Source organism: Scatophagus argus, chromosome 21 (assembly GCF_020382885.2).
Source record: "Scatophagus argus isolate fScaArg1 chromosome 21, fScaArg1.pri, whole genome shotgun sequence".
NCBI classification, from domain to species: Eukaryota; Metazoa; Chordata; class Actinopteri; family Scatophagidae; genus Scatophagus; species Scatophagus argus.
In genome coordinates, this window is record NC_058513.1 from 13,979,453 (window position 1) to 14,004,360 (window position 24,908).

A 24,908-nucleotide genomic window follows, 5' to 3' on the forward strand; every position below is an offset into this window, starting at 1 on the left:
CATGCATCGGTAGGTTTATATGACTACAGGCCAGAGAAAGAGAACTGTAATTGTGAGAACTGAATTGTTGCCCTGATATGGTCATCACTGATCTGTTTTATTTGGTGGAATATAAAACAGTATATTTTTCAATCAGTGGTCACACATGGGTTTTCAACTTTGAGCTCTTACTCATCTCTTGATAAGGTATCTGACCAGGCTGTAAGTATAAATAAGCAAGGAAAAGGTTAGCACATCCAGTGAAAATAATGGAAGTACATTAACTTCCTTTTTGTTGAAGTACATAAATTGAAGATCTTTAACTAACTTGCTATGACCAGCACATTGACGCTGTTGCTTTCATTACTTTTTCTAGAACACAAACTGGATCAATGTGCAGTGATTTTCCAGTCACAGGCCTCGATATGTCTTATTAAACTCAGACAACCTAATCAGGGACTTCTGGACAAATCCTTGAGCTAACTATGATGAATGAGAAGCGAGGCATTAGGCCTCTGGAGAGCGAGCGGCCCTCTAGCACTCGTAAACCCTGCTCTGTAACCTGCAGTTATTTAGAGCAGATGTAAATATAAACATTTAGAGCCATAGAAATCAAAGAAATGCGTTTCTCATAAAAAACTCATCTAGGAGTTCCAATTAGTACATTACATTTCAACAGAGGGACTCATGAGGCAATGTGGTAATAATAATGTCCCTTTGCTTTAATGTGGCAAATGGCAAGAGCCCAGACTCATGTGGAAAAAGTGGGGTAATGTGCATGAAAACCTACAATAGCGCAAACCCCCTGAGCCAAAAAACCTTGTCTCAGTGTTAGTAACTTTTTTTCCAAGAGCAAGGGAAGAGGGCCAGTCTTCCTGGCTGTGATCTGTCTGACATCAGGCAGTGTTGCAGGCCAGTGCCAAGTAGAGCAGAGAAGCAGAATTCCCCCTGCTTACCCTGCGCTCAATGCAACTCCCAGCCTTCACGAAGCATGTCATGAACAGAGCTGTTAGAGCATGCCAGCCAATGATTTCTGCTCAAGGAAGAGGGAGAAAGGGGAAAAAAAAGAGAGAAAAAAAGAAAGAAAGTCAAGGCAGATGGTTTTGACTTTATTTATATAAGCTCTGCCATGTTCAGTAGCGAGCTAACGTGCAGCTCAGTGGCGCCCCTGGCTCACAGACCAGCAGTAAACACGCAAAAGGTATAAGCATACAACTATTGATAAATCTCTCTGTTATTGTTATCTGTTACTTTCTAGAATAATGAATTAACGGCTTGGTTTAAAAATGACATAAAATAATGAAAAATATCCATCTCAGTTTCTCAGAGTCCAAGGTTCTGTCCTTAAGCGTCCTGTTTTGAAAGTCCAAAACCCAAAGACATTCAGTTTAATACGGTAGAAAACAGGAAAAGCAGAAAATCTCCATATTTGAGAGACTGGCTTGCATGAAAAATGATGTTGCCAGTTAATTCATTGTCAAAATAGTTGGCAAATATTATTATTACTATTAACTGATCGATTTGCTTCTGCAGTTTTTTTTTGTCAAACATGCATAGCTTCTTATATTTATTTTCCACAGATAAAGCAGGTTGAGCTTTATCTCGGTTTCAACCTATCATGACAGCCTCATTATGATTCTTTGCACCTGTGTGGCATCCTGGGCTGGTTAATTGGTCAGCGAGACGGTCAAACAGAATAACCATTAGCAGCAGTGGCACACAATTATTGCAGTGACTGTCATCTAGAGATTGATGTGGTTAAGCCCAGGCATGCCCCGTGAAATCAATAAAGTGTCATTTCTGTGCAATGTCTGCGTGATGGATGACTCCACAGGATCCCAATTACAGAGACGGGATGATGAATACCACACCAACAAAAGATAAGATAATTGATATTAGGACAGAAATGCAACACTCATCTTTGATAAAGTGTGAAGATGATGATGCAGATTACAGGCCTACTTAGACACACGAGTGTGTTAGTTCCCATTAAAAATAGAATATATAGCTTCTTTCATTGTTTCTTAAGTATTTAGTTTGTTAAACTACAAAAAGTACACCTGAGATGGTCCACTGACCAAAAAGTCTCACACACAGTAAGAAGCCAGGCATCCTTACATTTAAATTATGTTCACTAATACAACCGTACAGCTAAAAAAGATGAGTATATCCATCATGTAAAACAGTTTGAGTAGTGCCAAGAAAGAGAAGTAATGAAAGAGAGAACGAACAGATACGTGCTCAACCTCACATCTCCACAAATCATCATCACAAGAATCCTAAATCCTCAGGCGAAAATCAACGTCCGCTGTTAAAACACCTAGACAGACAAATGTTTCATCTTATGAGAATTAGAAAAGGTGGAAGTTCATGACCACAATCTTAAACAAGCCATTTCAGCTGCCTTAACTGACTGAGATTTAAACCGTAGCCGGGGAAGAATAGGATGGCATCATAATTTGATTTTTGGAATGGTCACATGGAACCTTTTTGTGCGGCATGGACAATTGTATTATTTAGGTCTGAGGGCTTGTTTTCTTTCTGCATCCCGTGTCACATTAAGCACACATGCTGCTGCCTCACCGTATTATGGCAACACTCTTGCTGCACCACAGTTCAGTGTGGAGTGACACACAGTCCAACCATTCCAGTCTCACAAGCACAATGAAAACCTGATAATGTAATAAAAAGGCATGTTTGTTTCTCAGTGGTTCACTTATCTCTATAGATATGGCATGGTTGTAAGAGTCACATGAAGTAGAAGTACAAATAGGAGAACTAGAGCAAAAGTGCAACTTTGTGTCAGATGTTTTTACACGTAATCATCCCTTCTCTCCCTTGTTTCTTGGCCTGTTGTCACTTGTCGACATGTAACATCAAATCACATCTGGCTCTCATGTGTTTTGCTTACACCACAGTGCTTGTCACCCAGAGGCATGCAACATGTCAAGTGACGTCTATGAGAGCAATCTTCCCCGTAAATCATCACAGCGGGTCTTATTTTTTTCTAAAACAGACATTAATAGTCATTTTATTGCTCATGATATCACAAACCCCGAGGGCCGGGATAAAGTAATCACATCTGACTAATCGCAGTCAGCTGATCGGCACAGTGTGGACTCTGAATGCTCCTCCTCGGGTCATTCGGAATATGAAGTTTAAATATTCCTTATGCTTGCAATTAAACAAGTGATAACAATTAAATTTAAATTGCAGGAAAATGAATGAAAACAGAAAAATCTTGGCAGTTTGTCTCAGGTGGCTGTGTGCTTTTTCTTCTTCTTTTTTTTTTTGTCATGGCATGGGCCAATGACATTGTTATCTGAAACTAATTATGCCGGGTGCCAAAGCAGCAGTCTCTCCAATTGCCTTTGTTGCTGTGGATCACTGGAGGGGAGATCCTTCATCCTGCTGTCTACTCCTATCTGCCCCCAGGGCTTCTGCTCCTCTGTGGCAGAGAGTGTGCCTCCGCTCTGCCTCTTCATCTCCCTCAGTACGAACTCTGGTTGTGTGTCTGAGTGTGGGGGTGTGAGAGAGATGGAAAGAGAGAGCATGTCCCTGTGAAGAAACCATTGCAAGTTCTGCTAGCTTAACGTGATTTATGTGTATGCGTGTGTCTGCTTGTACACATGTAGGTATCACTGCATGTGCTGTTTTCACGGTGTTTGTGCTCCAGACACAGCAGGCTCATGGCTTATAGATCATGCAACACATTCTTTTCTTTCAACACTATCAGCAAACCACAACACTCCACAGCCCGATTTCCTAAACTACTTATTCAACCCTCAGTAGATCCTGCATTGGAAATCAGGAAAGCATTATAGAACTGTAATGCCTTACCAAAACTCTGAAACAAAATTTTAAAGGTGCAGTATGTAGGATTTAGGGGCATCCAGCAGTGTGGTTGCAGACTGCAATCAACTCAACCCTCCTCATCTCAGCCACTCCTACAGCAGCTGCTATAAATATGAAAAATGATGGAGCCAGTGTTAGTTTTGTCCATGTCGGGATACTGTAAAAACTTAGCAGCGCAACAGTAACATGGTGGATCTGCTCCTTCTGAAGACATATAAGGCTCACTCTAAGATAACAAAAACATAAGGTTCAGGTCATTACACACAAAAGAACACATAATTATGAATAATATATTCCATTTTTGCCCTTAAATCCTATACATTGGACATTTAAAGGTCAAGTTAGCCCAAATTACATAGAGCTAACAAGAACCATTTTCTACCAAAAGAAAGAATCCCTATGAAGAAGAAGAAGAAGGACAATCAGCTTTTATTGGCAGTATATATGTTTTTACTTACACACACTGAATTTGTCTTGTCATTTGACCCATCCATAGTTGAACACACACATGCAACACCCAGCAGATTACACGCAGTGAAGCACACACAGGAGCAGTGGGCTGCATGAAGCGCCCGGGGAGCAAATGTAAGACACAGTTTCTATAAAGAGTTGTTAATTTGCATTTGCTGCTCTTCTCCTCTTTAAAATATTGTGAGCAACACAGACCTTCATTGTGTTGGGATGGAAGCAGATATCTCATTTTGATATTCATGTCCCGTAAAAAAATCAAGAAATACTGAAAGCCTGTAGATGGAAATCGACAAGATTTTATTTGTATTCCTCTCTAAGGACAGATTCCGAGTGGAAACCGTAAGCTTTACGTGCAGCCTCAAAACAATTAACTGCATCACATCTTCTCTGTCTGTTTTTCTTTTACATGATTTTTTTTTTTTTTTGCTTTTTTTTAATCATTATGTGGGTGAAGATGGGGAATGGGAGGCGGTACCAGGAAGGGGGTGAATGCAAAGTCATTTTCAGGACGACCGATGCTAATACAACAGCTTTGAGCTTTCCCATTAATTCAAATGGTTTGCAAAGAACTGGCCCAAGGCCCAAAGCTCACGCATCTATATTCATTGCAACCTCATGCTTGAACTAACGAGCAACAAGGGAACTTCAGACAATCAAGTCTATCATTCTTTTCACAAGGTAAATCCACATACAAAAAAACCCCAGCATTTCAATTAATTAAATCTGTCTGTAGTTGTACGCCCTCCCTTTTCCTGCGTCTTGCACGCCGTTCAGGGAAATCAAACAATTAAGGACTGAATGTGAATCTACTCTCTCCCTCCCTTCATGTCTTTCGCCCCTCTGATTATGTTAGCCAGGGAGATGTCCTCCCTTTTTCGAGTAAAAGTCTGATTTTGATGTATTAGGAGGGTTATGCCTCCTGAACCTGTGCTCTTTAAGGAGAAGAAGGCTACGGGATTAGAGTTGGAGGAGACAGAAAAACACAGTCAAATTATTTATAGAGAAATGAACTTTAGCATAAAGTGCAAGGTCAGAATCTTTTTGCATTTGCTACAGGTGTGGTCTATACTAAGAAAATAAAATGTCCAATGTATTAGGCAGTACAATACAACCCCCAAGCATTCATAACCAGCTTTCACCAATGATTTCCGCCGTGAATGCTGACAAAAGATTTTGTTATGTCAGGATTCTTTAAATCATACCTCAACATCATTTCTCCCTGTTTCTAAACTTGGTGATTGATTTCCCAATAAAGCACTACAAGCTCATCGATCATCTGTGGTCCAGTGATCCCTGTAAGGAATATAGCTCCTGCTGTTCAGCCGATGCACCCAGCAAGTGGAACATTATTGGTTTTCTCGAAGAGATTGTTTGTGAACATCGCATCATACATCAGAGAGCATAGAGATGGAGCATAAAGCTGGGACATGCCTATTTTTACGGCATCGGTGGCCCATCGTGCATAAAGAAAAGGTGCTCGTGATTGATTTACATCACCATGCAGAGTGTCTGTTTATTAAATTTGATTAGCATTCTGAACAAAATCAATTGGGAGACCAGGACCCTGTGAAGGACTGTGGAAATTCTGAGGTCCACACTCCCCAAACCCCTTTATAACAGTTTGGCCTGACACAAAAATGAAAAGCTTGTAATTATTAATTATGAGCATTTTTCATATTTTAATCATTCGATTAACTATATAATATGCTTATTCAGAATCTTTGGGAGATTGAAGAAGAAGACTGGTACTGCTCTCACATCTGTATGTACAATACTGGATCAAGCATCTGGTAAGCTTCGCTTAGCTTAAGAGGAAAACAAAGAAACTGCTGGCCTAGCTCTGTCCTTAAGACACCAAAATCAGCCTACCAGTACCTCTAAAGATCATTAATTAACATGTTATATCTCTTGTTTTGTTATATCAAAAACTTAAGTGTAAATGTAAAATGTATTTGTGATTTTATGAGTGGGATTGTTTCTTTGACATTGCTTAAACCCCCACATGCTATTATGCATTAGACGACTGGATCTACTCGTGCCAACTAAATATATGTCTCGTTGTTTATCAAGAAGGACAGCCTATAGCTTTTCTCTCAGCCCATGTGTCAACAAACAGTTTCCTGCTTAACCCTCCGTGAATTTACAACCTGCCCGAGTCCCCTCCGCTTGAAAACTCTGTTGATGATTTTAAGGCAACTGTTTCATGTACTCGGACCCACTATTCCATGGGGTCCCTGCACCCCAAAGCAGTCCACAGCCTCTTTTTCAAACCCTGGCAGCTCCTATTGTTGTTGGCAGCTCACTGCTGTCCCCAGTGCTGGAGGGATTAGGTGAGATTGAGTGAGGAGGAGTATGGGGGGAGAGACAATCAAAGGAGACCCTGCCATGTCCCGTACCCCAACAGGGAGTTGTTAGAAGTTGCTGACGGCAAGAAAATAAGGAGGGAGAGACATGAAGGCTGGGTAAGCAGAGGAGGAGGGTTGCCTTCACACTTCATCTGACAAAGCAAAAACTTCTCCAATGCAGCCATCAAATATCCTTGCCCTGCCTGCCTGCTCCCTGGGTGTCCATCTCTCATCACCTTGGGGCCTCAGAAGCACAACCTTAATGATGAGTGGGTTGGGATACCAAAAGCATCTGCTTTCTGCATGACGCGAAGATGGAGGAAGACTCCGAGCTCCAGGTCCCTGACTTTCTCTGCACCATTTCCTTTTATCACTAAGCTGAATTTAGTGATGAAAGAGGCATCTGAACTCTAACTCCTACACAGGGTTCCCATGGAAGAGATTTGAAGTTTTAAATGAGTCAAAAACAGAAACACAAAAGGGAAAAAATGGAGCAGTTCATCAACAGAGATGCTACCTTTTAGGGCAGGAGGGGAAAACTGCTGCTGGAGCTTTTTTTTTTTTTTCTTTTTTTTTTTTGCTGTGCTGGAAAAAAAAACAGTCAACTGGAGTGGATGCTGTTTTTGCTTTCCATCCAGCATTCATTTTTCACAAGGACACTGCTCTGCGTGAGCATGTGTAGGGCAACAGAAGGGGAAAAACCTCCTAGATCAGCTGAAAAAGACAGACTTCCTTCAGTCCAAATCTGACCGTCTGACTGATGACCACGCGTGGCTTCTTCGCTCAGTCAGTGACCCCACACTCTGGGAGTGCTGGTCATTGGAAGGTCAGTGGACTGTGAGAACGGAGAGAACAGGATGGAGGACAAGTAGAGCGAGCATTCCCTCCCGGCTAACATTAACTCACACTGTAACTCCAGCAAATGTATTTGTCTGTCTGTCAGAGGGAGGATGGAAGCCAGAGCTGTGAGCCTGGACTGATTATCTTTATGGTCAACAGCCACGGAGGTCAAAAACTTTGGCTGCTTTTGTTTATTCCCTTTGGCACCCTCAGAGCCTTGAGAAAATGAGATTTCCCCCGAATTGATGAAGAACATTTGCTTAAATAGGTGAAAGGGGGAGATCATGAGCCAGTGAAAAAGACAGAAAGACAGAAAATCTGATGGAAAGAAAAATCAAAACTAACTTCTGCACGGACTTTCTTCTGCCACATTCTGTGGCAATTCATATTCAAGTGATTTGGTCTTGCACTGTTGCTACTGTTTACTGAGTGACTGTTATTCCTTACAGGCATTCAAGTCAATTATATAAAGAGTTGCTCTACTTTCATAGCTGCATTTCAGCAATACACAAGCCCCCGGAGGCACAGTTATTTTATTTTGCTTATTGCCCCCCACAACAGCTATGACATTATTGCAGGCGTTTTGGCAAACAGAAAGACAGGAAGGTTACAGGTTTCCTGTCTCCAAGTTTGGTTATTGTTGCCACATACAACAGGAATAAAACCCACTGCACGCTCAAATTACAGCAGTTTGCTGATTTGTGGTTTTAATTTCAAAATCTTAATGTTAACAAACAAGATCGATACATAGATATTTCATTCATCTCCAAGGGAAATTCACAAGTGATAATAAGGAAGCACGCTAGCAAAAGGTTATTTTTTTCCTCATGAGTTTGTAGTATGAAAATTTTATGATTTAAAAAGATAAAATCTGTAAGTGTGCGAGGGAAAATCCAGTATTTTTCATGTCTCATAGAGCCATAGTAGAGTTGAGGGTAGACATGGATAAAACATGAGGTCATGCTAATATCTAAAGATAATCATTTTTTGGAACACATGCATAAGAAGAATATTAAGTATATGTGCTTTCATTTTATCAGCTGTCTGGAATGTGTTGAAAAGTCTGGCAATAAATGTTCTTGCGGATAAAACCTTGCACTATGCTTTATTAAATGTCTGAAAGAAGTCACATAAAGGTTTGAAAATGAAACACATTTCCTAGTCTGCCTCTAAAATCCCCTCTGTTCATAACTTTTAATGCAATCTTATCTTGAAAGATGCATGGGTGCCTGTTCTTACACTGACAGACTGGCATTTACAGGTAAAATGAAATGGGTTACTATTCAGCCTTTGAATCATTATTTAACACCAAAATCTTGCATACTGGGTTTCTTAATAATGCAAGAAAGGGCTGTGTCTCATACAAAAGATGACATACAACAGGGTGAGGGCTGTCTGGTTGTCTCTCTGTTGGCTGTCTTCTTCTGCTGCAACACAAAGACAGTCCACTTATTTTTACAAACCTGACCATTAAATCTCAGGAGGACTTGGACAGGTTGTTCGCAGCCTAATGGTTAAAGAGGGGAGTTTGGATCCCAGATGCAGAAACAAATCCCACTCCCGCCCTCTCATCAGTTATCTTCCAGGGTAGCCAAGAGCAAGCAAAATCCCAGTTGCCTAAATTGAAAGCATGATCAAACAGAAAATCATGAAATGTATGCCAGCGTTTTAAACTATAACGTTTTCATTTCAAATGAATGTGCAGATGACTGCAAAACCCAGCCTCAGTAACAACCTCTATTGCAAAAAAGAGGGCATCTTTATCTACAGGACACTCCCTAAGTTCTTTGGTAAAGGTAAGTAGTGAGTGATGGTTCGTCCCCTTGAGGGAAACTGCTGTTGACAGTAGGTTTCAGTTGGCCGAGTGCTTTGTGGTGGAGAGAGGGAGGCTGAGGAATAGATCTACCAGCTGGAGTCCTGAGACCCCTGCGGTCCATCTGGAAAAAGGTTCAGACTGCAAAGGGGGAGACCCCTATCACTGCACAAAAGGTCTCTTTAACAAGCTATTGGGTCCAAGGCTACATCCACACTAGTACATTTTCATTTTAAAAAGCATTAAAAAGCATGGGTTTTGCTACACTTGCGCCTTGCGCCCACACTACTGCAGCATTTCAGAGCCGCTAAAATGGAGACATTTGGAAAAACTGCTGACCCCATTTCAGGTTGAAAACTTCAGGGGTTGCATTTTAGTTTGAATCAGCAGAAACAAAGACTTTTGGAAACAATGACACAGACCCCCACCTTTGCCTCCTGATTGGTCTTATCAGCCACTACCCTCACCCTAAAATGTTTAAAACAAACGCAGCAACCTCGATTCAGTCTTCATATTATTCAGTTTTGTACTTCTCATCCATTTAAACATGGACGTTGCTTAATGTGACTTCACTTGTATGTCTGACCCCCACTGTGCAAATGATGTATTATGTATTATGCACTGCTACCGTTTTCAGAATCTGCTGAAGAGGAAGCGGGTTTAAAAAATGCATTTAAACAGACACACAGAACACAGAACCTTAAAGAACACTGTGCATCTTGCTCATCTCCGTCCTGACATGAGAAGCAAGCTGTTCTGAGAGCTCTCCAGTGTTACTGGCAGCCTCCTAATTAATCATGAACATGGAGTAGTGAATCCACCTTATTAATTACTGCTCTAAGCTTGAAAATAATTGGAGCTTCTGAGAAGGTAATTCAAAAGAGGGAAGATCCCTCCAAAAAAATTCCCTTTTATAGGAAACAGTTAAAAGGCACAGGCTCTGGACAGAGACGGGCCCATTTCCATGGCTTGTCTTTGAAACTAATGAATCACAGTATATCACGGCCTCAGAGCTGCAAGAGTAACAAGTGAGGTACGAAGGCTTGAGTTAACCTCAGTGCATCCTCTTGGAAAGAAGCTTTGCTGCTTTTACATTTTACAAAATGTTGTGTGTGTGTGTGTGTGTGTGTGTGTGTTGCCTTCCTTTTCTTTTGGCGCTCAGTATAGCTCACTAGAAAGAAAATAGTTCCTACATGAAAGTGCTTACAATATTAACTGGACATGATTTCTGTAAAGACACATTGCTGTTGAGTTTTTCAAATTTTTTGGGCTCTTTGGGCACCAAAAGAGAAGAAAGATAAATAACACAGCAGCCGGGCTAGTAAGTAACTGAAAGGAACAAAGTATTTCATAGCATCGTAAGAGGAGGAAGCTCATTCACAACTCATAAATAGATAGAATGTTTTAGCACTTAAACTTTTAACTTTTTATTGTTGGCTTGCTTAAAAAACTCTAGATCCTTCCTTTGGATGGGTTTCTGGGAACATCCAATTGGGTGGAGATGCCGGGATGGACTCAGAATTCCTTTGGATCCCTCCAGGATGGATGGATGTTTGTCATATGCTAACATTTCTCTTGTAACAGAAGAAACAAAAACATTTCAAAACGGTCTTGAGGCAGGAACAAGGGTGAGCCAGTCATGTGTGCTCCAATGAAATACTAATTAACAAACAGACTGGTCAAGCATCGTGTCATTAAATACAAAAATCCACCCTGAAGGAAGAAGGGTAAAGTCAAGACAAGACGGTGTTTTCATCTTGTATTATTTCTGACTTAATGACTTGGGGGAGGATTTGATACGCTCCTTGTTTCACTCCTGGCTTGATGACAAGAGGAAGGATTTGATGCTCATGGGTGTCATCGGGTTTGACGTTCCTTAAACAATCTGTGTGTGGCTCAGTATCCGAGGACAATAACTCTACATAGGAAATCACAGAGATGTCTTTTTTCCAGAAAAGGGGTGGTTATTTGTGCTGCGTCTTTCGCCCTCTGTTTGTTCAGTTCCCCGCGAGAGAGACTGTTTCCTGTCCATGTTTTCGGTGAGACACGAGGACATTCTTCTTTGAGAGACACAACAGGTCACTGGCCAGCAGCAGTCCAGCCTGAGATATAGAGTCAAATAACATCCCTAAAACCCAATACGCAAACTAGGACAAATTGTTTCTGGATCCTGTCCAGGCTGAATTTTATTGTTCTTCCAAACACCACAGAGATAGGAGAAGTTTGCAGCCAGGCCTTTCACTCAGGAAACATATCCTCTGCCCGCCCTCAGTTCAGGGAAAAGGCCAGATTAAAGTGTGTGTATGCACATCTGTGTGTGCTCCACTGAGTCTGTTTTTTCCTTTTTTTCCAGCACAAAAGACCCCAAAAGATGGATAGCCAATCCCCCAGATCCTGTATGCTTAAGGTCAAACAACATGATGAGCAGGGAGGAACACCAACTGCAGGCAACCAAGAAAATACTCCACCCAACTGACAAGCCCCAGGCCTCCTGTCAGTGATCCTGCAGTCCATTAGAAAGGGAAACAGGGATGGAGAACATGCTGCCTACTCAGCTTGGGACTTGATATGCCTGAGGGCCTCACATTCAAAGCCACAAATCAGCAAGACCTGCTAGAACAGCCTGGCCCGAATAGGTTCCATACCCAGTGGTCAAAGCTCAACAACTGTCCCCACTGATCTAGATGTGCACAAGCTTCAGGGTTTCTCTTCCCCCAGCAGAGGCAAGAAACTAGATACATGAATGCCTCCACTTATGTAAAAAGAATGAATAGACTCATATGGAATGGTAAATGGATGGATATATTTATAGGCCTTTCCTATCTGACACACACACACACTGACCTCCTCGATGGCAGCAAATGGGTTGCTGAGTCGCAATGTAAAGCTTTAGTTTCTGACAGCCTGATTGGTCTGAGAAGATGAGATGACATCATGGGTCAAACTGACTGCAAATGATTGTGATTAGCTTGTCTCATGAGCCTCATCTTTGTGCTAAATGTGACAACATTTTCTCAGGGAATTGTTGATCAAGGCGATTGAGGTTAGTTAAACATTTGCTATTCACATGGATGCTGATTTTGCATTAAGTTTAATTTTCACCAGCTGGACTTGCACTTTATCATCAGTATTTTCATGCTGATAGTATCATCATTACTCCCTCTGCTAATCAATGTCATGGGTGAAAACCTGAACTTACCGTGCCTGAAAGATGTTTAAATAGCCATTTGTGATTCATTCAGGTAGTTTTATATGAAGAGCTGGGAGTATGAAATAAGCCAGTACCAAGAAGCATCAAAGGTTCTCCCGTCAAACAACACATGCAAATTAAATGCTTTCATTCGCATGATGGGTAACAAATCTAGTAGAAAAAAGGCAACAAATAACTTTTTTATTGATACTATTATTCTAATTTAATACTTAGCCCCATTCATATGCCTCCTTCTCATGATATGGTCAGATCATATACAGCATTTAGAACTGACTTCATTAGAATCAGATCTTGACAACACATGTTGGCGTAGCTGCATAAATGTTCCCCAACTACCCAGAGAGAACCGGAGAAGCTAATAATCGAAAATACATTGCTTCTAAAAATGCTTGTAGCTAAAACCAATTCTATCTGGATCACATGCTCTTTTCTTCTGGGTAATTTGTTGAATATTTCCCACGAGGCCATGACTGATGATGATGATAACAATGAATGTCCTTCATGTTAAGTGTTTGTGAGTCTATTTACTGACGCTTTTCTTTATGCACACAAAATACAATCTTGAACATTGATCTAAAGCAGCTCAATGTCAGGCCAGAACTCATCAATATTCTTGAGGTACAGCAACACATGGGCACAGAAAATGGCAGAATTTCCACATTAATCTTCCGGGCAGCCATCTTTTGAACCATAATATGGAGGCGCCGGTTTGCACAGTTGATATGTTGCTGCAGGCAGCTTGTGCCCTTTCCGTCCAGACAAGAGGCTGCTTTCACAGCATGTCCGGGGATGTTGCAGGAGTATCCGACACCTACGTCTTCGGCTTCCGCAGTCTTTAATGCCAAGGAGCAGACACAGAAAAAATGTCCCATATTGGCTCACAAACACAAGCTTTTGTACTATCAAGAATACTTTTCACCGTGTTGCAGGCCTTCGAAATGTCATCAGTGACACTGACACTGCACAGCTCACCATCAGAGTAAGGAACTGTGATTTACTACAAGCAGACATCCAAAACAGCGCACATGTTCTTGGAAATACTTTTATGACACCAAAAGACAAGGCAGCGGTTACAGTGTTAGTCTTGTTATTCTTTTCTGAGCTCTACATTGTCACTGAGAGGATGCCATGAATATGAGAAACTGTCACTTAGTATACATAAATCTATCAAAAGGAGAAATAATACAGGACAAAGTCAGTATATTATGGCTTCTTTTGTGAGTTTTTGTCTCTGTTAAATCCACTGATTTACCATAAACGCACTGATGGTATGTGACAGCTCAGCATGCAGATGGTGTCAGATGGATTTGAAAAATGAGAATATCTGAATTCTCTGTAAGAAAGTATGAATAAAACTGACTGATATTTTGCAAATCAGATCTGATATGATATGCATCGGAATGCATGTCAAGACTCACACAGTGCAACATAAAACTTTTTGTTCAGTATGCAGTTCATTAAGGAAGTCTTTCACTCCCTAAAGCTTCTTGAAGATGAAGTTGGCTCTACTGGGCCAACAGCGTTACAACAGGGATCAAGAAGAAGGTTAACCATATGATGTTCAAATGTCAAAGCTCTAACCTTTAAAAAAAATGCTCTTTATCAGGGGTGATGTGGGTTCACTCACTGAGCATGTTCACCCCTCAGTAGAAACCGAAATGATCATATTCAGCTGTGCGGCACACCTCGCTCATGTTTTGTTGCCAGCAATATTTATTAACAAAGACCAGAGAAAACAGAAATAAATCTGGGGGTTTTAATTCAAATCGTTTCATTGTGGACCACATTTATTCCTCCTCTACTGATGCCGGCTGTGTTTGAACAACTGGATTTCATCAGCGGCACAGAGCCAGTCTGCCAGCAAACTCAGATGAGAACCCTCGCTTAGTGTCAGCACAGCAGGTTCAGTTCTGGCTCTGGTGCACTGATCCGCAGAGCAAACTCAGTCAATAACACACATCCTCTGCAAATCCACGACCCGTTTGTGATTCGTCTCGTCCAACACACGTAGCGCAAAGTATCTTCTGCTGTGATTTTTTTTTTTTTTTTTTTTAAGTCTTATTTTGACTGATCACAGAAGTGCGTGGGAACCCAGAGATGATGAAAATTCAACCCTTGCCAGTAATTAAACCTGGTTCTGTAGACTTGCTTCAAGTGTTGAGAGTAAATTCTGACAGATTGGTATTTGGAATGCACAGAGGTTTGTTTGAGTAAAGTCTTTCCATCATGCTCAAGCTTATTAGAAAGCTCTAGATTACACCTCTCCATGGTCTCTGTTTGTTCCTCTTGGCCCTGGGTTTGAGCTCAGCTGTGGATTTTACATTTAATGCTATGGGACAACGATGACAGCCACACTGTATGAGGATAGTGCAGGAGATGGATGGGAATGCGGGTTGTTTTTCCACTGCAGCCCATCACAGGGGAAAAGTTTAGCTCCGATTTCGAAATGAAATGTTTTTACTGTAAGAGAATGTAATTCCCTGCTACAAATGGGGCTGGTGAAAATTTGACAATCTGCAAGTCAGCTTTGTAAAATCCCCACCTGTGCAAAGCGGGAATGTTATTCGACAGAAAGACTGAATGTGATTTCCCATCAAAATATTTTCAGAGTAGGTAAGGCATAAAATTGCGGTCGCTGGTGTTGAAAGCTTTGTCCCACGGTCTGCAGGTGGAATTTACATATATTAAGTCTGGAAAACAAGTGAGATTCATGGCTGACTCTGACATAAAAAACATTCCACTCCCTCTCTACCTCTGTCTGCGCTCCCCTTTCCCTTTTTCTTCCTATCACACAGACAGCTCTGCTTGTTCCTGGTTGCTCAAGTGTGGCAGCAGAGCAGGATGGAAAACATATTGCTCCATCAATCACATCCCATTCTTCTCAGCAACACGCTCGACTCAGAGCTTGTCTGAGACGGAGGCCGCATTCATTCAGCCCTTGTGTAAAAATATAAAGATGACAAATATTCTTCCAAACAGATCCAGAGCTACTTTAAACTGTACCTATTTCAATATCCTGATCTCTTTCAAATGATGTCTCCCCTCCTTCCCAGTCCCTTGGCTGACACTGTGTTGACAATACCCTAACGTGAAGAGCGAGGAGTGTGTGCGCCTCGTTCAAACAAAGCTCCCATCTCCCCTGTGTTATGCCAATAGATCAAATGAAAAGATACAGGGAGAACAAGAAGGAAGATGTCGGTTTTCATCTGCGTCTGCTTGATGTATTCAGGAATTTCTCTCTTTCAAGTCTTTGTTTCAGGGCACTTGAGGACCAAAGCGCAGAGAGCACTGCCATGACTGCACCAGCAGAGCAAAAGAGAAATACTTCCTCCTTCCCCCTTCTCTGGCTATTATATGTGACCCAGATGAAGCCCCTGGGCGGTGCATATGTCGCCCATTTGTAGTCCAAAAAGCACTCAGTTCCGAGCTAAGGCCTAGTGTGAATCGAGGAAACACTTACTCGTTTTTCTCCAGAGCCAAGAGCAGCTGTTCACCTTCCGCTTCAATCAGGAGCTTCAGTGATGCAGGGTGACTCTGATGAGGGGAAGACAGAAGAAGGGATGAGTAAGACTGGCTCTGGAGTCTGGAGTCAGGCAGACAGCATTCTGATTAAGAAAAGATGGCTCCAGTTGGTGTTGGTGAAGTGTTGCAGCATTAGTTAGCATGGTTTAAATATAACAAAATTAATTAAACTGGTGCTCTGTGCGGCAATAAAATAAAAATCAGCAAATAGTTCTCCCTAGTTGCAGAGCCTTTGGTAGTGCCTGAGCCACCCAGCGCTCTGAGAAAACATGCGACACGACTGTTTTCAGTTGATGAGAGAAGACGGAAATCCTTATGAAGCGACTTTGTATTTTAGAACAAGAGCTGAGAGGATTAGCTCTATGTTTCTATTCCATTTGACATTAATCCCGCAGAAAGCCACAAGTCTTCGCGCCCCTGAGTTACAACGCACACATGTGTCTCTGTTAGAGTCAGATGAAGTGGCACCGAGTCGTACATCATTCCTGTCAGCCGGGCGTGCTGCGCAAAGAACGCATGAGCCCAGACACACACACGATCATCCACATCTCAACACATAACCTCTCTCCTCTCACGCAGACACAGAAACACACAAAAAAATCCCCCATATTCTCCATATCACAGAGCAACACAAACACATTTGACACATGTAGTTCAATCTGGGTCAACTGTGGAAAGGAGCGCTGCTCTGGGTTAAGTCATCCATCACCCCCCATGGAGAAGAATGTCTAGTGGATCATAAGAGGATATGGAAGCAGAACACTTAGGGTTTTAGGCAGTATCATAGCACAAGCCATGCGGGACTAAACTTCCTGCTATTTTCTGCTCAGACAGCTTTCTATATGCATGCTTTGACCTCCCTCACACTGCATTGTGTTTATGACAACTGCCATTTACAACTTCACAGCAAATATAGACGCTGCATGTTTGGGCTTGTTATTAAGGGAGTAATATATTCAAATTAGCACTTATTTTCACCCCCATTGGTGAGCACTATATGATCTGAGGTTTTGTTTTGTTTTTCGGGTAATAACATCCCAGAGAAACCTTGTGGCACCTTGTCTGCTTGGTTAAACAAGAACAAATTAATTCACTAATGAATTGACTCAATAACACAACCTGCAATCACAAGCTGCATTTTTAGGTCTGCCTGGCAACCATGTGTTTTGTTTTTGTAAAGTCTGGGATTATAACACCAAGCAGAGCCAAGGATTCCAGATTTCAAACATTTCATTACTGTTCCAGTGGGACCTGTGGTGTTTTCTTCCTTTCTAAACGCAGATATGGTACACAAAGAGGCAATGAGCGCTATCTGTACCTTTTAACCTTTAAATTTCAAAAAGATTTAATCTGGGTTTGAAAGTCTGTGCAATAGTTTTAGGAGTAAACTGTCATTTTAAAATACTTTTTGCTATCACCTGGATTACCCATCTTCATTTTGATATTTCTTGGATAAGTAGAAACTTTGACCTTATGTTAATGCTGCAGCAGTTGTCACAGAAATACATTTTGACCTGATGACAACAGATCCAAGGTGAACAGCTGACCAGAATATCATGACACCGAGCATAGTAATGTCAAGGCATCTGGACAGTGTTGGATAAACAAACGGACATTTAAAGCAAAAACAAAAAGAACAACAAAAGTGTATAAAAGGAAGTGTTATATTCTTTACCTGGGATCTCAGCTGGCTGATCGGTTTCCAGTCTTGTCCAACAAGCTGAAGAGGTACTGTAGTCCCATAGTGTTTCTGCTCTGCTGCTGATCTGTGTTGAACAGTCGTGCTCAAAAGATTCTCTGTAAGACAAGATATAAATATCATGTGAAAATGCACGAAAAAAACTTTAAACTGTTTCCCCCATTATTCCAAATTCTGTCAGCAGCTGCAAGACCAGACCATGGACACAAACCATGGGAACATTTTCTACGCTGATTTTCTAAGAAAACAACACTGACAATGAATTCCTCTCCGCTGTCCAAGCTTGGTGTTCATTAACAACATCAGGATACAACCAGACAGAGCAGCTGCCTCGAAATATAAACCATCACTTAAACAAAATGACAGTGTTTATATTTGATGCCACTTCTATGTCACAGCACACAAATAATGCTCCCTGAATGGTTTTGTTTTTCATAAGTGGCAATTATCTACGCTGACAAAATGGCATCGCCAATGCATCCGCGCCCTTTCTGAACATATGTTCGCCTCCTTTATAAAGACTGTCAGTCGAGGGGAGCCTGTCTCCTCTACCATTAAAGACATGAACACAACAGCACTAATCAGCACTCTCAAACATCAAGCAGTGAGAACCCCTAGCCTGTAGCGAAACCGTGACCACCCCCTCTTGTCACTCAAGCTGCATAAATCTCTGCAGTTCTTCAGGAATGGAGAGTTTTGAGCAAAGAGGAACTGCTGCTGCTGCTGCTGCTGCTGTGATAAACCCGTAACACAGGGCTAGTGTCCAGGATGCAGTGCAGGGATTAGAATTAGCTTTGGGGCATTGTTCCCAACGTACTTTTATCTCCCCTCTCTCTGTTCTGACAGCGTGTTAACTGAGGCTCTGAATGGCTACAATTCTCTGAGCTCTGCTGTGTTGCCAGTCATTTAAGAATATATCCGTCATCCAAATCCAATTCTGACGTTCCCAAACGTGTTGATAGGAGAGGAAGTGGCAGAAAAACAGCCACTACGCTGAGCAAACCTACCACTTAGAGCTGAGAGAGAAGGTGCAGTCGCTCTAAATAGTACATCATGAATGCACAGAGTCAGAACACAATGGTGAACCACTGGAGGACAATGCTAACAGGGTTCCTGCAGTCATCAGCCCCCCACAGTGGCGAAGCTTTGGGTCTCTTACTAAAACAGTGGGGGTTGTCAGAACCATTTGTTCCAGTGCAAACATCCTAAATCAAATGTTTGCTTGTTTTTTTTTTGTTGTTGTTTTTTATTTTTTTGCTTTGTTTTCTTCCACTCCATTGAGCGATTCCAAACAACAGGGAAACAGATTCAGTTTGAGGATGATGTCAGTGGATTTGTGAGAAGTTGTTGCGTGTGGTCTGAGAATAATTTATGCATGTCTTGAAACTTTTAAACATTTTAATTTTGAATCACATTTCAAACATATACAAACACAAAACACACTCAACGGGACACACTCACCACGGATTATTATTATTACCAGCAGACTCAAGGCTCTTCCTTCGAGGTTCACACCCCTTCTGTGTCTCTACGCATGACTCACGCAGCTAAATTGCTGAGTCTGCTTATTATCCAGCATTAATAACGCAGGTCAGGCAGAGTGCTCCCCAGCTGAGCTTTGTTCTGGTTCTCCTCTGAGGAAACCACCACTCTGGAGTTCATCACAGAGCCGCTCCAGCTGATAGCAAAGAGCCAGAGGTGACCAGCGCAGCAGTCCTCATCCAGCTCCAGCCTGATGATGAGAAGCAGACTCCGGCAAGGACGGGACGGCATCACATACACACTCACAGCAGCGGGAGAAGCATCCTACCCTCATTAGTCCTAGAAAACCACACCGTCTGGGGGAGGTGGGTATGCTGAGTAAGGGAACACATGACAACCTTGGTGAAAAGTACTTAGGGATAAACACAACAGATGTGGGGGGAAAAAACGCAGAGAGAAGTTTTGACAGAGAAAGGTCAAGTCCACATCGCAGTTAGCCGATTTATTAGGCTTACACACACACACACACACACACGAATGGAACGGCCATCGCCTTTTCCGTGGCACGCTCCACATCAACTTTGAAGACGAGATGAGTCACAATCACACAGCATAGGGTTCCCTGACTTCAAAGTCCGCAAGTGAATAACCATTTTGTCAATGCGGTGTGCCATGAGGTTTAATTCCCGCTTATAAATGGAATTATATTAGTGGAAACAGTCTGCGGGGTCTTTCTTTCCGCGTGCTTGGGAGAAACTTTTGGTAAAGCTGGGCTGTGAAAGTGTGTAAGTGGCTTTTGTTGGGTAGAATGTTATAAGAGCCACCAGAAGCATTAAGGGAACAGTAAAAGTTGCACCAGAACCCAAAGCCTTATTTATATGTTCAATAAAGGGGAGTGTAAACAGAGGTCTTAATAAAGTAGAGTTCTGGCCGTGATCAGCTCCCTTTATGCTCCAGTGTACACAAGGAGAGTTTGTGCCATTTATATTACCTCAATAAAGTCAGTCCTGGGTTGGAGGATTGTATGTCTGTGTATGTGGAAATGTGTGTGCGGGTGTGTTTGTCCGCATGTGGGTGACTGAATGATCTGTGACTGACTACAACAATAAATTTGGCTTTCCCTAGGAGTGTTATTAAGAGGAAATCTATTACCTACACCCTATGTACAGCCATTGTTTTTCTGTTTTACACGCTGTAATACATGAATGGTTGGTTGTAGCTCATTCACACTAAGCATGGATTAAGTGATTTGCAGGTCAAAAGGTGTCCAGGCATCTGAACTGGGCTCAGTTTGATTGAAAAGTTTTCAGACAACTCGGTCAGAGGTTTCCAAACTGCGGAACGGGATCTCCCGTGGGGTCACACGATGACTTGTCAGCCAGATGATAAACTGGATGGGAAAGAAGAAGAAAAAACATTTCTGCTGCACTGTTTTTCTGAGTTTGCTCTATTGCAGAATTTAACCTCTTACTAAACTGGCCTAAAATCCACCAGAATGAATCAAACTGAAAAAGGAATATCTTTGGTTGCATCCTTGCAGCTCAACATTATCAAGTTATTCACAAGAAAAATGAAGATAAGGAGACCTCATTATATATGTGTGCTGTCTCAGTTCTCAGTCTGCTCTGTTTTTAACGTCTCACATCCCTTCTTCAGGATTTCGTGGGACACATTCACAGAACGTTTTTGGAAATAAGACACATTCGATATCGCCCAAGTCAAGAGACACCGAAGATGGTTAGCACATAGTCGTCCAACCGGGGAAACTAAACCAACACTTACTGGGGCAGTTTACACTTTCTGATGGTGTTTCACAGCGAATCATTCCCTGGTTTTATCAGTGCTCCTGACATTCTCCACAGCCTGTGAGCTGCTGGTCTTCTTTGTAGATTTCAAGACGCCCTCTCTTACTGTCACTTCCCTTTCCTCATTCACTCTGTGACATGAAAACAATGCATCAGTTATTCGGCTTTATTAAACCCCAGAGCCTGCTTTCTCGCAATCCACCATATGTCACTCCAAATAATGTATTCATAACACTTTGCTTTTGCAACACAAATGGTATGCTGTGCTTTTCATCAGGGCACTTGACGAGGCCGTGCCCTCCACGTGTGCACAGGTCCTCACAGAGATGGGATACAGGCCACACATCCGAGCACACATCAATAAAGAGCTCTTCTAATCACAGTCACTCTTGTCTGATGGCTGGAGCAGGAAAAGCACACAAGGACACTCTCAAAAGTCACTTTGACAGCAATGCTCTCCGATCTTGAAAGTATGTCAGATTGAAAATGAAAAACAACGCTTTTGGCAGCTCAAATGAGACTCTCTGATGTTCAAAACCCCTTGAACGCTCACAAAAACAAGTGCGTAGGAGACACACTTGAGATGATTCCAGCATTGTTTGACACAAGTGGTGGACACTGTTTAGTTGCACAAAAATCTAGAAGGAAATGGACCTGAAATAAAAGCATGTGGAATTAATTAGAGCAGAGTGGTGAGTGTAATTTGGCCTGATTCAAGCAGGACTGTGACACAATAAAGACAAAAAGGTAATAAAAAAATAAGACATGCAGCTTTGCCTGGTTCCATATGGAACTGTGCTCTTGATAAAGCAAATCTAATAAAATGATCACTTTTTCTGCATCAGAAACATGAATCCACAGCCATTTTTAAATGGATTTAGTTGGATGTCTTTAATCAGAGCACCAACTGGACTGGGAACATGATCCAGCAAAGTTCTGAGCCAAAAGTTTGTTTTGACATCAACCCAATCAGGAACACTTGGTTAATGCTTATGGCTATTGTTCCTTTAATAATAGATGATTGACAGCCATATCACGAATTCAATTTATCCCCAATCAGAACGGGCAAATTATACTAATTCAAACTGAATGGTGATTGGGAATAGAATGATGAATGATATATCGAAAAGGAGACTCATCAAGAGGACTCTTTCATAAATGACCTTGCAGACAAAAGCAATGAACTCTGCTGCCTCTCCTTATCTCTTTCTATCCTTCATCATCCTCTTTTGGCCTGTGACTCATCATTTATTTTTAATTATTGACTGTCCTCGCAATTCTGATTCTGATTAATTCAAAGAATCCCTTGCTCCATGAAATGTCGAAAAACAGTGAAAAATGCTCATCTCAAGTTCCAAGAGCCCAAGAACCTCTTCAAAACACTTGTGGATGATTTTGAACAATCCAAAACTCAAATATATTCCATTTCAGTGATTTAGACACAACATTTTTCGGTCAGTTCTTAGAGAAAAGAATTAGCACAAATTCACTGCCCAAATATGAGCACTGGTTGCTTTTTCAGATCTAATTGTAAAAAGAATATCTTGTTGCTGTTGATTGCACAAAACAAGCAATTTGAGGTCGTCCCCCCTGGGAACAGGGAGCTTGTGATGATCAGAAGAGCCACACTGCAGGATTCACGGGGATTACGGAGCAAAGGTGACAAGTGCCTGGTAATCTTGGCTTCACTCCACAGTAAACATGTGACCCATTTGGGAAACATTATGTCAGCACCCTGGGGTTGCACTAAGAAACACAGAAACCTGTAGGTGACATCATGGTAACAGGAATCCACACAAATTGGAAAGAAGGTCTCCTTAAATCAAATCTAATAAGGTAGCAGTGTGTCAAAAAAAAAATCACAGCAATGAGAATTGTTAATGGTTGGATTTATTGTCGAATGATATTTTTAGAGCATTTTTAGGGTCATATAAGCTGTTTAACACTGGGCTCCCTCTTCTGGTAAAGAGCTCTTTTGTCTTCCTGTCTCTGCATGTATTTCTACCCCCACCTTACATACAGAACTCATTTACTGTCACACTAGCCTAATGTCAGCACATAATTACTCCAAAGGAAATAGATGGTCCCATTGGTTCAGCAGGAGGTAAATATTGTCCAAGCAGCCGTGCCGTTACGCACCCCCAGCGGGTGAAACCGTTAAGCCCCCCCCCTGCTGTGCTTGGTGCCTGGCGTGGAGCCTGTCTGCCTTAGCAACATAGGTCAGAGTCTGCAAGCTTCTGGAGCAGAGCTGTGTGAAAGCTTGTTAAAATGGCTCCTATGATGGATTTCATTTACAGCATACTGGAACTCCTCTCTGTCGTGGGAAGCACATATCTGGTGAACATCCAAAGTGTGAAAAAAGAGGGAGAAAGAGAAAAAAAAGGTGGGCTGCTTTATCGTTATGAATCCTAAACTTATTGTGCAGTATGGTTGTGCAACCATGTCATCATTACCCCAGATGTCTTCAAATGCCACACAGGTAACAGATTATAAGACTGATGATACAATTACTTGATCAATCAATAAGTTCACAGAGAAAAAAAAAAAGGAAACATTACATTTTTTTGGATTGATTTATCGATTCCTTCTTATATGATTTAATGATTCTTGCACATGTATTAACGTGAGATTTTTTTTCTCAAGGACACTATGACAATGGGAGGATTTTTCTTTATCTCATTCAATAGTTTTAGGTTTTTGGGTTGCTGGCCAGACAAAAGACAGACAGACAAAATCGGTTTAATACAAATCAAGAATTGCTACTTTCACCTGGTATTTGAAAACCTGAAATCTGGGATTAATCAGGGTTCTACATGAAACTTTCACTGATTTTTAGTGAAAGCAGCAGAACTTTGTTTGGAGGCCAATTTGTCAGAAACTCACCCAGGTAGGAGGCAATCTGTCTTGTTCCTGTTAACACATCTGCCTATTAGGAAACATATTGTAGGGTTTTCCCTGTCTTTTCAGAATAGGGAGGTGAAATCCAGGCAGATGGTGTATGCCAGGATGGATGGTAGATTATCTGGAGCTAAGACATAAAGCTTTGCATTTCAGAACTCAGTGGAGGACAGTGACTGCAACCAAAGGCGTCACAAGTGGGAGGTTGAAAGGGGCTACAGCCCCCAGACACATGCTTTATGCCTATGTCCCATATTAAATCACAAATCACTGCATCCCTGCAAAGGACTGTATATTCCAACAAGACATAAAGAACTTTTTAATCATTCCTGTCAGAACTTCTATAATTAAAGTGTTATAAATAAAATGAAAATATCTGAATGGAGAATCAGCTATTGGAGCCGAAATTCCAAACTGGGAGGAAGTTGAGCGGTTGGATGTGTCAACATGGCTAAGAGACTAAACGCCAGAGTTGACTTACGTTTCATAAACAAATTGGGACTGTTTCACAACATTAATAACAGCCCAAAACTCATGATATGTTTCCCAGCAAGCTTTGTTTTGAAAGTCTAGGCAGACATTGCACATACACAGACACTGAGTCCTGCGCATGCAAAACTGATGCTAGATGGGTAAGTATATTGTCAAACATTGAAGGACCCCGACCAAGCTGTCCTATTTGACAAGTTGGGAATGAAAACATGTTGGCTAGAACATTGCCAACCTTTTGCTAACATGTTAGTCATATCAACTAGCCTTACTTTGACTGACCTTTTTCACAGCAGACATTTAACTTGTCATGTCAGTGAGGACAGGAATGACATTAGCAATGGCATGCACAATAGCTTTATTTATGTCCTGTGCTGACACTTAAAAGTCCTGCAAAACAACAGACCAGAACAGGCATATAAACTGTCAGTGATACTTTTGTGAAATACTGATGTGGTGGAACGTGAACTAACCCAGAAAGATTTGACACCGACAAGAG

General features: G+C 41.6%; 1 protein-coding gene across 1 annotated transcript in view; it reads right to left on the reverse strand.

The window, feature by feature from the left end:
- LOC124052369 (disintegrin and metalloproteinase domain-containing protein 12-like) overlaps nucleotides 1-24,908 on the reverse strand; it is a 68,711-nt gene that overhangs the window by 40,502 nt on the left and 3,301 nt on the right. Inside the window, exons 2-3 of the mRNA XM_046376535.1 lie at nucleotides 17,712-17,833; nucleotides 15,975-16,048 (exon numbers count right to left, since the gene is read on the reverse strand). Coding sequence (XP_046232491.1) covers nucleotides 15,975-16,048; nucleotides 17,712-17,833 — 196 coding nt within the window. The remainder of the gene's footprint in view (nucleotides 1-15,974; nucleotides 16,049-17,711; nucleotides 17,834-24,908) is intronic.